The sequence below is a fragment of the Hipposideros armiger genome, unplaced genomic scaffold, assembly GCF_001890085.2.
Source record: "Hipposideros armiger isolate ML-2016 unplaced genomic scaffold, ASM189008v1 scaffold_19, whole genome shotgun sequence".
Lineage (NCBI taxonomy): Eukaryota > Metazoa > Chordata > Mammalia > Chiroptera > Hipposideridae > Hipposideros > Hipposideros armiger.
Window position 1 is genome coordinate 3323833 of NW_017731369.1, and position 13373 is coordinate 3337205.

At 43.7% G+C, this 13373-nt stretch overlaps 1 protein-coding gene across 2 annotated transcripts in view; it reads left to right on the forward strand.

Moving 5' to 3' along the window:
- The window catches only part of CDH13 (cadherin 13), a 1116573-nt gene that overhangs the window by 224181 nt on the left and 879019 nt on the right, over positions 1–13373 (forward strand). For both annotated transcript variants that reach the window (XM_019634917.1, XM_019634915.1), the window contains exon 2: positions 8029–8143. In XM_019634917.1, coding sequence (XP_019490462.1) covers positions 8029–8143 — 115 coding nt within the window. The remainder of the gene's footprint in view (positions 1–8028; positions 8144–13373) is intronic.

Sequence of the window (13373 nt, forward strand, 5' to 3'; positions counted from 1 at the left end):
CCATTGTCTCCATGGATTTAGGGTCTTATGTGTAGACCAGACAAGTCTTCCAGTGCCTGACACATAGTAGGTATTTAATATTTTCTCAGTTGATCTTCCTGAGGCTACTAAGACTCACCCAAGAATATCTCATATAGGGACCCCATTGCTTGACTTAAGGGAAGTAGGTTTTATCTGGCATTTGGCACCACTAATCTAATTACCGCAAATTTCACAAATAGGCGTATCGCCAGCTCTAGGGCAAGTACAGCCTCTATTTCTACCAAGAGCCAGCCAACCACATCTTCCTAATGGGATTAGCTAAAATTCTTACAAAGCGGTATTTTTCTTTTAAAATTTACCAATTGAGTCTAGTCGATTAATCCTGGCATCTTAATAGTAAAGAGCTAATTCCATTTAGACTAAAATTGTGATTTCATTAAATGGGTTATTTTTGGCTCTGTTAGCCAGACTCAAGGAGGCCGTGTCTGGTCAATTCAACCCTATTTTGAGATGACAAAACACTTTCAAACAATCTTGAAAACAATCCAGAGCTTGTTATCCCTGCCACATGGCTCCCTGTTTCTTCAACTGGCACACCTCTGTGTTTGCACCTACCAAAACCCTGTGTGGAACATTCTTTCTTGTACTGGAGCACTTGCAAAATGTCAATCATGTTTGCAATGGCCTTATCTCTGACATGGCCCCAGTTCCTTTTCTCACCCAAAGCGTGTGTTGTTCCCTCTTCTGTGTTTCCGTAACACTTTATACGTACTCCTCTGTATTAATATAAATAATAATAACAGTTGGTAGCATGTGGCATGTATGATGAGCCAGTTCCTGTCCTAAACCTTTTGATTTATGGTAACTCATTGAACCTCACAACCAGTGAGGGGAGATACAATTACTGGCTCTATTGTACAAATGAGAAAAGGCACAGAGAAGTTAGGTAACGTGTTCAGGGTCACACAGCAACTAAGTGGTAAAATTGGGGTTTGAACCCAGGTAGTCTAACTCGAGAATCTTTGCTTTGAACTTCCTAATTCCAAATGTACATAAACATATTTTGTCATATAATGTTATATTATATTATATTATTATAATTTGCCTCTGCGTCTGCCTTCCTTTTAGATAATAAATTGATCCCAGACTGTTAATTTTTCCATCTTGAGCATCTAGCCCAGAGCCTGGCAGAAAACAGAAATTTTAAATTTTGATTCAGGAAATTAATGAAAAAAATTAACCCAACCACCCTGTCATAAAAGCATAATCAAAATGCTCCATCATTTGACAAGAACAATTGCTAAGACAAAAGAAAAGGGACTGTGCCCAAATGGGTCCTCATACAGTTTTAAAGGTCAGAAGTCCAAAATGGGTCTCAATGGGCTAAACTCATGGTGTCAGTAGGACTGCATTCCTTCTGGAGGCTGGAAGGGAAAATTGTTTATTTCTTCCCTTTTCCAGCTTCCAGAGGCCCCTTGCATTCCTTGGCTGGTGGCTTCTTCCTACACCTTCAGAGTGAACAGTGACAGGTTGAGTCTTTCCCACACCATATCATCAAGACCTGGCTTTCACTGTAACATCTCTTTCTTTCTTCCATTTTTAAGGTTCTAAATAATTCAGGATAACCACTCTATTTTAGGGTCAGCCGATTTTAACCTTAATTCCCCTGTGCCATGTCATCTAACATAGTCACAGGTTCTGGGATGAGGCTGAGGACATTTTCGGAAGCCATTATTTTGCAACTTCCCTTTTAACAATTTGAGGAAAAAAATTACTAAGTAGCATTCAAGTCGAAACAAGGTCTATCATGTTGATCTCAAATTGTGTATGAAGGCTATACTGGGACTCATCAAACTGGAACTACAATCCCCCGATATTTTCCCAAGCATCACAGAATTATTTCTGTGTCTGTTATATTAATGGCCAAGGAGGTGGCAGGTGTTCTGTGTCTGGGACTCTACGACACCAGGATCATTTGAAGGAGGTCCAGCTCAGTGGGAGTGTAGATGACGTGAGCTGACACTCACAGAGACGGTCTCAATATGTGCCTTTGTGTGTGTGCAAGAACGAGCATATACACGACTCTGCACTCGTGCGCATGTGCGTGTCTTTGAAGTACCTCTTTTCTCCACGCTCTCCCTGTGAGGACTCTGGGTTTTCAGTTTCTGGCAGGATAAAGAATCAAACAAAACCCTTCCAGGACTCTGGGTTTTTTGGTCTCTGGCAGGATAAAGAATCAAACAAAATACATTGCTGTAACATTTTTATATCCTGCAAGTCAGAGATAGTGGTAGCCTTTCTTCCCTGCCAATCTAAGCCCCTCCAAACTGATTCCAGGAGACTGACTTCGACAAAAGTAAAGCAGAGGTGTTTTCAGGCAAGGATAAAGTAACTGTCCATCCAAGCTAACAGCAAAAAGCAAGTGAGTCAGTGAAAGAAAAGCAACCAGGGTCCAGGAGACACGAGTGAGTTCGTTTGGAAAAGACCATCTTGGAGCTGGCTTAAGAGGAGATGAGATCTGAGGTTGTTCCCAGCCTGCTGAGATAATTATTTGTGGCAAGAAGGTGATTTTTTTTTTAATGGCATCTTGAATACAATGGTGTTAAGCTTTTCTTCAGTTCAGCTGTTTCTCCCTGGCCTGTGAGATGTATCTGTGAGGCCTAGTGCTATAGAAGACCCTTCGCCTCTGTCTGTCCCACACTGGGTGCATAGTCAGCCAGGCAAGCTGCTGTGACAACCCCCCCCCCCCATCTCGGGGGCTGCGCACTGAATGTGGAGTCTCCTTGTTGGACAGCTCTCCTGGGTACTTATCCTTTAAGCAGTGACTGATTTCCAGGCTGTTTCTGTCGGGCGATTCTGCCATCTTGGAAGTCCTTCCTTTGTTTTTGTAGAGATGGGGAAGAGAGGGCACTTCAGGGGTCAGGCCTAGAATTGGTGAAAATCCTTTCCCCACCTTCTGATAGTCAGTGCTTAGTCACGTGGCCCAAATTACAGCTAGAGAGCACAGGCCCATGGGAACTGTTAGGACAAGTAACTAGAGGCTTATAACAAGGAGAGTTCTTTGCTTGAAGAGCCTATTACCAAAGTCTAAAACGGGGCTGCAAACTCCAGTGCTTAAAGGGCCAGACAAGTGTGTAATTGAGTCCATGAGCGGGAGCTGTGACACAAGGAGTGGCATAGCCAAGGACAGCTCGGAGAGGTGTCCGCTACATAACATGATAATTTCACTCGTATGACACACAGCGCTGGCTAAATTAACCACCTCTGCTGGCCACATCCATCCCGTATGCTGCCAGTTGGCAACCTGCAGTCTGAGACAGAAAAAAAGAAAAAAAAATCATTTTTCTGGAAGCCAACTCCAAAGTTGGCTATGTTCTTGAATCAGTACCTGTCAGGATAAACATAAACCTTTTTCTTTTTAAAAGTGAAAGCGCTGAACAGCAGCGAAGAAATGGGAGCTAAAAAGAGAGGCAGGTGTAAAGAGCGTGCTGTACGGACTTGCTATCCATGTGTACGCGTGAGTGTAGGGGAGGGCGCTTACACAGGGAACTGAGCTCTGAGCGGTCATTGCACAGGATGGGCGGTGTCCTGTGTCAGCAGCGCAGCTCAGCACACAGTAGGCACTCGTGTTCATACTGTGCAGCCAGCCCTGAGAGGCAGGCGCTCTCCCGATTTTCTCCCCGATTCAGGACCCTGCTGTTTCCCTTTGAATATTTCTGAGCACAGTCTACCACTGAACAGTTTTATAGTAGCAACAACAGCAATCTTTTGATGATATTTGTAAATACATATTTACAAATATCAGTGAACTATCAGTGAATCATGTATACTGGTTTAAGCCTAATATATAGAGATACTACTACTACTAAATAATAATAAAAAGAGGAAACATTTATTGAGCAATGACTATATGCCTGGTACTACATAAGGCTCTTTACAATAATTCAATTGATCCTCATAATAACCCATCAGGCACTATTATTATTTCTGTTTTCCATCTGAGGAAACTGAGACACAGAGGGTTACTTACCCAAGGTTACAGCTGCTGGCCTGGGATTCATACAGATTCATGCAGAACCAGCATCTCTCTCCTGTGCTTACTGTCTGTCTGAACGTGACGCTGCTATCATAAGCAGGATGAGTATAATTTTCGGGTTATAGAAATCCTTTGGAGATCATCAAATTTGATCTTTCCTGAGCTTTCCCAGGTGTATTGGTTACCTATTATTTAGGAGGTGCAAGAAAATGTGTAGATGAACAAAAGACCCATACAGGAAGGTCATTATCGCCATGGCATCAAAGACACATTCGCAGTGCCGCTCACAGCCTATACTCTGGAAATGTTAAGGAGAGTTTGGGGGAAAGCATGTCCAGGTAGCCTGTGTATAAAAGTGACATCCGATGATGCTGGAGGAGGGGCTTGCCTCGTTTTGGAGTCATGTCCAGGTACTCATTTTCAAACCAGCGAGGGATGCTTCTTCATATCCCACCACCAAACTCAGGGCCATTGAATTTGAAGAGTAGGTACCCATGACAAGTTCATGTACAGATACTATTTGACATCTGCTAAAATGTCAAAGGGCAATTGCAGTGACTAGAAGATTCTACCATTGCTCCCTACTCGGATACTCAGCTTATGGGAAGCCCGAAATTAGCCTGGATTCTTTCTTTATATGCAGTTGTGTCAATTCAGAGATGTGAAATGCATAGAGGCACAAAGAAATTGGTGAGAAAGCAAAGAGTGTGTTGGTTAGAAAGACAAGTCTATGTCCCTCTCCGTTTACCCAGCTATTCTGACCCATCTCTGCGATGGAAGTGGGTTTGTTTTCCCTCACTCGCCTATAGGAAATTAGCCCCCTGAACCCAAGCTTTTACATGCTCCCAAAGAAACCTATGATTCCCTTTTAAGTTAAAATGTAATTGTAATCAATTAAATCATGATTTGTTAATGTCTCTCACCTTGTGTAGTCCACACCAGCAGGTAGCACTTTTTTGACTATTTGTCCTGTGCAGCACTCTCCTCATTACTTTCTACGTAGCATCCCATTGACTCTACCCAGCCCCTCTCAATGCACGAGTTACTTTTCATATTTTCCTATATGTGAAAAGGGAGACACAGAGTGGCCATGAAAAATGCCAAACCTACAGTCAGTAAAGGACAGAGCCAAGTCTGAACCAAGTAAAGTGACTGCAGCTTGTGCTTTTAACTCTTCCATTATCACGTGCTTTTGCTGAGGTAGGTGCTCATGGAATCCCAGTATTAATAAGTATTTGGGAATGAGTGAATGAATGAATGAATGAATGTAGGGAGGAGAGGTTGAATTTATTATGTGAGCAGTTCTTGCCTTGCTAAGCCATACCTTGCCTAGGAGAGTGCTGCATGCTTTTATGGTATAAAGCATTTAACCTGAATTTCGACTGATGGGTGGAGTGATCCAAGAATGTGCAAAAACAAAGCTAGGGCCTCTGGGAGTCCTCTCACCATGGCCACCCTCCCAGAGGGTCAGCAGTCGGAAAAGGTTTATTTTTCCATTATGCCTCCAGAGGAGTCCTGAATATAGCCTCCATCAAATCACGATAGAGAGAGGCAAGGATGTGGGACTCAGCTCACCCACCCTCTCAGTTAGTTCTGGATTCTCACATGCAGGGTCCCTGGAGAAGGGTCATCTCCTGTAGTTCCTACGGAATGATGACGGGTTTAGCGGCGTGGGGTTTGAGGATAGAATTAGCTGATTAGAAGGTTCGTGTATAACTGTAGTAGGCACAGGGTGCCCGGAGGCAGGCCACCTTTGACCGTTTGCTGTTTAACTGAATTCATGTTGGCCAGTTATAGATTTTTCTGCTTGCAGAATTGCCAACAAATTATTCTGAGTCCCGAATCTGCATTCTCGGTGTGTGCCACTTGGGATGTCAGCATCACGATGGCCTCAGAATGATCTAAGCAGAGTCTGCTCACAAACCAGGGGAAGCTTTACAAGCAGCACTGCTCAGACTCTGGACCGCAGCATCCTTCCCCCTTTGATTTTAGAAAGATGATGTCGGTCAGGGTGACGACTCTTCCATTTCAATTTCTCTGATGTTTCTCAGGCCAGCCACACGGTGAACCTCCGGAGATTGATTCCTGCTCTCATTCCTTGAGGTTCAGTGCATTTCAGAAGGCTGGTATTTAGAGAGGCCTCGGTTCTACAGCGGCCAACATTTGTGCACTCTTTTGAGTGTGCTGGTGGGCAGGGGGAGCGGGGGGAGGTTACTGATAATGAGTTTTCCTCAATAGCCTGTGTACAGTAGTTAAGAGTTTGTGTTCCAGTATCAAAGTTTGGTTTCCCAAGAAGCAAACACGGAGTCCAGGATGTGAGTGTATCCAGTTTTGTTTGGAGGGTAGTGTCAGAAAACTACCAACAGGTGATGAGGAAGTGGTCCAAGGAAGGGAAGGCAGCTCACGGAGGGTGAGTTATCCAGTCAGGTGCCACTGTGGGCAACTGGAGCTCAAATCCAAGTTGAAACACAGATAGCACACTTGCCTCCGAGATATCGCACCTGAGGGGTGAGGGAACTGGGGGATTTGTGCAGCAATTCTCGTCAGTTATGGTCATGGGCTGCCCTTGGGGGTGTGAATTTCCAAACGCTTTCTGCTGGCACCATGCTCAGATAAAGCAGCCTCCCACAGGTTACAGAGAAATATCTCAGGCAAATAATGCAAAATCCTGCCCCACGTGGAAGGCCTAAGGGGTGTGGGAGGGACTCTGACAGTGGACCCTTCAACCTGGATGCAAATCCTGGCTCTGCCATCCTAACTGTGTGATCTTGGAGGAATACGTTAGCCCCTCGAGACGGCCAGGCCCCTTTCCTGTAAAATGTATCTTATAATATACCTCACAGGGCTGCTGTGGAAATTCAAGGAGATAATGCGTATAACAAACCTAGCCCAGTGCTGGCCATCTAGTAAAGGATGAAAAATGTTAGCAGTCGTGTATTAAGTATATGGAGCTCCTTCTCTGCACCAGTGTCTGTGGTAGGTGCTTGGTATAAAAGTGAGGAAGGAGAGGTAGGTAGGGAAGCCCTGTCATCACAGGACTGAGACTCTTGGCCTACTAAACCTACAACTATTTCTTACCTTAGTAAATGACCCCTTGTCCAGGCGTGCATCACATACTTTTATGTTCTAAAACCTAAAACCTAAAATTTTGACCCCTGGAGGAAGCGTTCCAAGCATTTGGAAAGACGAAGCTGAGCCTTTGCAAGCAATTGTAAATTTTGTTTACAATTTTTAGTAGCCAAATTCACCAAAGTGAAAAGAAAGCGGTGAAATTAACTTTAGTAACATCCCAGTGTAGCCCAATCTGTAAAATATTATCATTTTCATGTGCAAGCCATCTAAAAATCATGAATTAGCTATTTTACTTTATTTTTCTCTTCAGTATTTAGTCTTCAAAACCCAGCATGTATTTTATACTGACAATTTCAGCCCAGCTACATTTGAAGAGCTCAGTAGCCACATGCACTCATGGCCGCCGTATTGAACTGGGAAGGTCTAGTGGCCCATGTGGCGATCGAACCGGTAACCTTGGTGTTACGAGCACTGTGCTCTAACCACCCAAGCTAACCAGCTGCCCCAGGTTCCTTTTAAAAGCACCTTCCAATGGAGTAGTTCCCTTTTGCTTCTCTTCACAGACAACAATGTGCCTTCGCATCCATGACAGTGAAGCTGGTTTTAGCCCAGGCATCCTATGGAATTGACAGTTTCCGTAATGAAATCTCACAAATGGAAACCGTGGCGAGAGTCTTCGCAGGTGTAAAAATCTGACAAAGTTATTTCTTGAAGTCCGACTTCACGGGAACTGCTGCAGCTGTTCCCGTTTGCACGGTTTCCAAATCTCACTGCCAAAACAGAATTGTTGGCAACCACCGGAGAAGTATCAACTTACCTCGTCATTTGGGAGATGAAATGAAAATCTCAGTTCATTGCTAAAAGTCACAGATTTGGTGAAAGCGAGCGGGGCAAACACAGGAGCACTGTTACAATATTGATGGCTTCGGTTTTCTCAGGTGCTGCCGCTGCTAACATCTGCAGAAGATTTGGACTGCGCTCCTGGGTTTCAGCAGAAAGTGTTCCATATTGATCAGCCAGCTGAGTTCGTTGAGGACCGGGCGATCCTAAACCGTAAGCAGTGTCACTTGATGATGCTTTTGATCTATTCTCATAGTTAAGTTCACCAGGGTCTATTAATGTGTCTCAGGATGTGATCGTCCCTACCCTAAGTGTTCTCTGGTCACTATTCTTCTTCTGCTTGATCCAGAGTGGTAGGTCTTGAGTGAGGGCCTTGCCATCTCACAGGTGAATGGAGTGGTGTGTATATCCTTCCAGTATTTTATTATTCGTGGGTGTTTCCCGAAGGCTCCCAAAAAGGGGGACCACCGGCTTTCAATGTGAGTGCGACTACTCTGTACAAAGGAAATGAAACCCATTTCGCCTGGGCAGAGCCCTGAGAGCAAAACCTTTTTTTCCCTATGGTTTACTGTTCTACCTGTAGCTTGGCATACATAGCATTAGGTCAAAATAATGGTGAGAGTGGGGTGTGGGCTTCTGGGAATTTTTAGGCCTAGAAATTCAAAACTCTTCTTCTCAAGGCTAATAAGTTGGTTTTCAGGAAGATTCAAAACCTCTGCTGACTATTCTGTGGATTAAACTCTAATCCTCCCAAATTCCAATTAATTTCCTTAAAATATGCTCCCCTCAGACCTGTGGTTATAATCTTTTCCTGTTTTTTAATGCCGATATTACATTGTTTTATCTTTATAAGGGCATGGAACGCATTGCTAAATGCATACCAAGCACGGTGTTAGCACAGTAGCATTTAAAATTGATGGTAGACAAACAACCATTTCATTGTAGGCTCTTGAGCACCAGCCTTTAACATTTGGGAACAAAGAATATGGAAACAGTGGTTTAATTTGGTCGGATGCTCTGAGGTCCCCATGGGGAAGATAACTGTACATTTGTTCCTATGGTCTCAGGTTTACCTTCCAGGCTGGCCACAGTCCTTCATTCCTGTGCTATGTGTCTGGCATGCTTAAAGAAAAGTTAAAAAAAAAAATCAGTCTGCTTGATTGGATTGTTCTGTGAGGCTGGAACACATTTTCAGAGTTGAAAGGAACACAATAATGAAGACACAATGTTGAGCATCAAGGGAGCTCTCCAAGGTGAAGCCCAGGCACATCTTGATGCAATTATGCCAATGAAATCATTTCAGTAATTAGAGTCTGTAATGACAAGGTGCAGGACTGGCACAATAAGTGAATTCCAATATGTGATTTCATATTAATTTGATCCCTGAGTGTGACTCTTGGGTCAGGCCATCAGGAACCCTCATTTGTCTTTTGATTCTGTTATTAATCAGAATCAATATGTTTCAAACAGAACTTGGTTTAATAGAATCATTTCTCTGGCTCTCCTCTTATCTGTCTTTCTCCCTCACCCTCTCCATCTCTCTCTCTCTCTCTCTCTCTCTCTCTCTCTCTCTCTCTCTCCCTCCCCCCGTCTCTCTCGCTCTCCCTCTCCCCTCTCCCCCTCTCTCCCCCTCTCTTTCCCTCTCCCCCTCCCTCTTCCTCTCTCTCTTTCTCTCTTCTCTTTTTTTCTAAGTGATTATCCCAAATTATATCTATATTAACATGTGTGGAAATGTGAAGCCACCCTGAGTATGGAAATTAATAGCGTTGGTATGCAAAGCAGGCCCATAAATGTGATTGCTTCTGTAATCTTCACTACACCAAACAGCTTTTAATTCACTGCTGAGAAGCTGGAAACAATCATACTTTAGGGGATCTTTTTAATTTAAACTAGACCATACTGTACATTCTAATATCACAGTTGTGTGTGTGTGTGTGTGTGTGTGTGTGTGTGTGTGTGTGTGTGTTCAATCCCCTAAGTAATTAAGTAGGTTATGGTTGTTGGTTCTATATAAGTTAGTAAATGCTAAATGGAACTGGGTTGATTATCAATGATAGCACAATCAGGAAAAGTCAGTGATATGGGAATTGAGGATACTTAAAAATTTATTAATATATGTGAATTGTTGGAACAGCAAAATCCAACTGCCCCCTCTCAGTGAAACTGTAGGTCCATATATATTACTAGAGTGAAAAAATACAGAGCAAATCTAGTTAGGTACCTCTGAGCTCATATCAAAGCAAAGGACATAAGTTATTATGAGTGTAGACCCTGTGAATAAGGTCAATTATGCCTAAATGAAGATTTGAGAATGTTTATTGAATATTATTGGGAAAACCTGGGTTTCCAGAAGTAGTATCAATATATCAATATATTGCTCTATTCCACTTGCAAGAGGAAATAAAAAGCCCCAAATAGTGAATGGACTTGTCCCTCTAACCAACTAACATTTTAATTCAGTCTCTCTCTGTCTCTCTCTCTCTCTCTCCCTCTCTCCCTCTCTCCCTCACCCCCTCACCCCCCCTTTTTTTTCTAGCTCCTGGTCTTGTCTTTCTCTCCCCCTTTCCTTTCTTCCCTCTTTCCTCTCTCATTCTCAGTTTCTTTCATGTATTTCCCTGTAGCTCAACGAAAGACCCTTCTAGCTCTGAAAAATGTAATTAACCAAGATACCAACGCGTGGTGGGTGCTCTCAGAATGAACACTATATTAACACAAGGCTCACATCTGGATGAAAACTGAAAAGCATCACACAAAACCAGAAAGTATTAAAATACCTCACTATTTGGGGCCGAATACTAAGACCCAAGAAATGGTTAGGGGTACGTTAGTGACATATAAATCTAAGCTGATGTTCTAGGTGATAAGAGATGTTAAAGGAAGCCAGGTCAGTGACATTATCTTGGGTTTCACTTACGTCATTTGCGCTTTCCATTTTTCCTTTTATCTTTTCAGTGTAAGAGCTATGGTTTCCAATCATTGTGAATTTTTGTCTTATCGAAGGTGTAAACACGGCACAATCAATTGATGTCTGTACTTTTCACTGTTCTATAAAGTTGTCTGAAAGTGCTGTCTCTTCGCCTGACAGACCCAGTATATCTGCTCATACCCCAGGCTTATATTCAACCAATTCTGTGTTCAGCCTTTAGCGGGTTACAGGGAATGTTTATTCTGTCCACGGCTCCCTGCTCTCTTTGTTCAGACAGTAATATTTCCTTTTATCCCTTTTCATCTTTCTCCTCAATTCTCAATGACTTATCCTTTTCTACTTCAACTGTTACTAATGGCCATCTCCACTCCTTTTATTCCCCTAATATTTTATTCACTGTTCACTTCGATACATCTTTCCCTCAGTTGTTCTAAAGCCTTTTATTTCCTTCACATCCCAATAACTCTCTATTCGCCTCTCCTTTCCACTAACTAGACTTGCTTCCATCTTTAAAGGGCCATTTTTCAACAAGCTTCTAGGATCAAAACATGGTATCCCACTATTTCTTCTAATGTAACCAGGGGGATGCTTTCATTGTCTCTTCCACCGTGTGGGGCAAAGCCCCCCACTCGTGATAACTTGGACAGAACGTTCCTGGCTTTATCTCCATCTTGAAAGGTGAGCTGGGAAAATGTATGTGGTGATTCCCATTGTTGATGAGCAGTCCAAGAAGAAAGGAGAATACAGCTTAGAAGGCAGAAACTAAGAAAGCAGAGATCCATTCAAGGTCTTTGGTCTCAGGGAGGAACCTGTGAAGAATTTGTAACAGGAGCCCCTTATGGCCACCAATACCCAGAATTATCTTAACTTGGTTGGTGTGGTTGCTTCTCCAGCAACATGAAAATCATGTGATTCTGGGAGCCACCATCTTGGTACCATGAGATTTGAATAGCCACCCCGGGTACAGCCTCCCAGCTGACACCCAGGCTCCAGAAAAATAAGTGACTTGGAAAGCTGACCAGCTACCCAGATGAGGTGGAAAAAGACCAAGTTATAAGCTCTTGACTATCGTGTGTTATGTAAAATTGCAGAAGGGCATATTTTGCTCTGCCCCTCTCAGCTCAGACAGACCTTCTGCACTATGGAGGGATCTATGAGCATCGTGTTGGCTAGAAAACCCTGCCCATGGTGCTCCAGCCTCTATGAGTGGGAGGCCCCGCCAACCACCAGTGTCCAGAAAGGACACCTCCTTGGCCACCCAACCACTATCAGGTCAGCATTTGTCTCTCCCCATGGTCATCCTTTATGGGTCACTCCTCTTGGGTTACACACACCAAAAAACACACAGATACACAGAGAGAAGTTGCCACACCTGAGTGCACCTAAAATGCAGACTTATAAGCAATTACATTTTTACTAAAGAAGCTACGTTGGTCAGAATAGGCTTGGTACCAAACAATCCCAGGGACATACTAGAATAAACATTTATTCTGCATTCAGGTCACATGGATGCAGGTTGGGCTGCTCTCCTGAGTAGCTCTCCTCCCAGTGGCTACCCGCCCTACAGGGGCTAGAGGACCCAGGCTTGTTCCAATTCGGTCCTGCCATCGTGTGCCTTCCAGTCACTCTTCTGTCACCGAGCTAGCAGACGGGGGCAATAAAGAATGGGGGAAGGCACCCCAGGTACTTAACCACCTCAGCTCCCAAGGCACGTGTATCATTTCTGCTCCACTCTATTAACTGCAAGCAAGTCCGGGCAATATGGAGGAGCACATGCAGTGGGTGTGTGCTTGCGGTCTCTTTTCAGATCCTAACAAAACAACGTGGCCCAAGTCACAGAGAGACTGCCGAAGGAGACAGAAACCGACCACAAAGGAGGCAGCCATTCCAGGGTAACTTGGCATTACTTGGGAGGGAGGACAAAGTTGGTCATTCAAGCAGGATAGCAAGGTCCCACACCTGTGACTACCTCCTGCTTTTTTCTTTTGTCTCATCAGGGCACGCTTTCCACTGAGCCAATCAGCTTCTTCCCTGCTCCCTCCTAGAAACTCCCTGGGGGTGGGACCTCACCTTCTGATGATTCTAAAAAGGGTGGGCTCCAATTGCACCCTCCCGATGGTTCTAATATTGTGGTTAAGGCCACATAGTTTTAACCTCACATTGGCCAGGTTTTAAACATATGACACAGTCATGTGTTTAGTTGTGTGACTGTGAGTGAGTTATTTGAATCTTCTGAGTTTGAATTAGAACTTAGCAATGAATAAATGGAAGCTGCACTTATTATTACTAGTATCATTATTGCTATTGTTGTTGCTGTTGTTATTATTGTCGTTATTCATAGACCTTAGATAGGTTCAATTTCCTTATAATGGCCATCTAAACCTAGCTTTTTTGAAAATAAATCATAGGCATTAAAATGCAAATTGATGAGGGGCTGCCGGTTAGCTCAGGCAGTTAGAGCGCAGGCTCATAACACCAAGGTTGCTGGTTCCATCCCCATATGGGCCACGGAGCTGT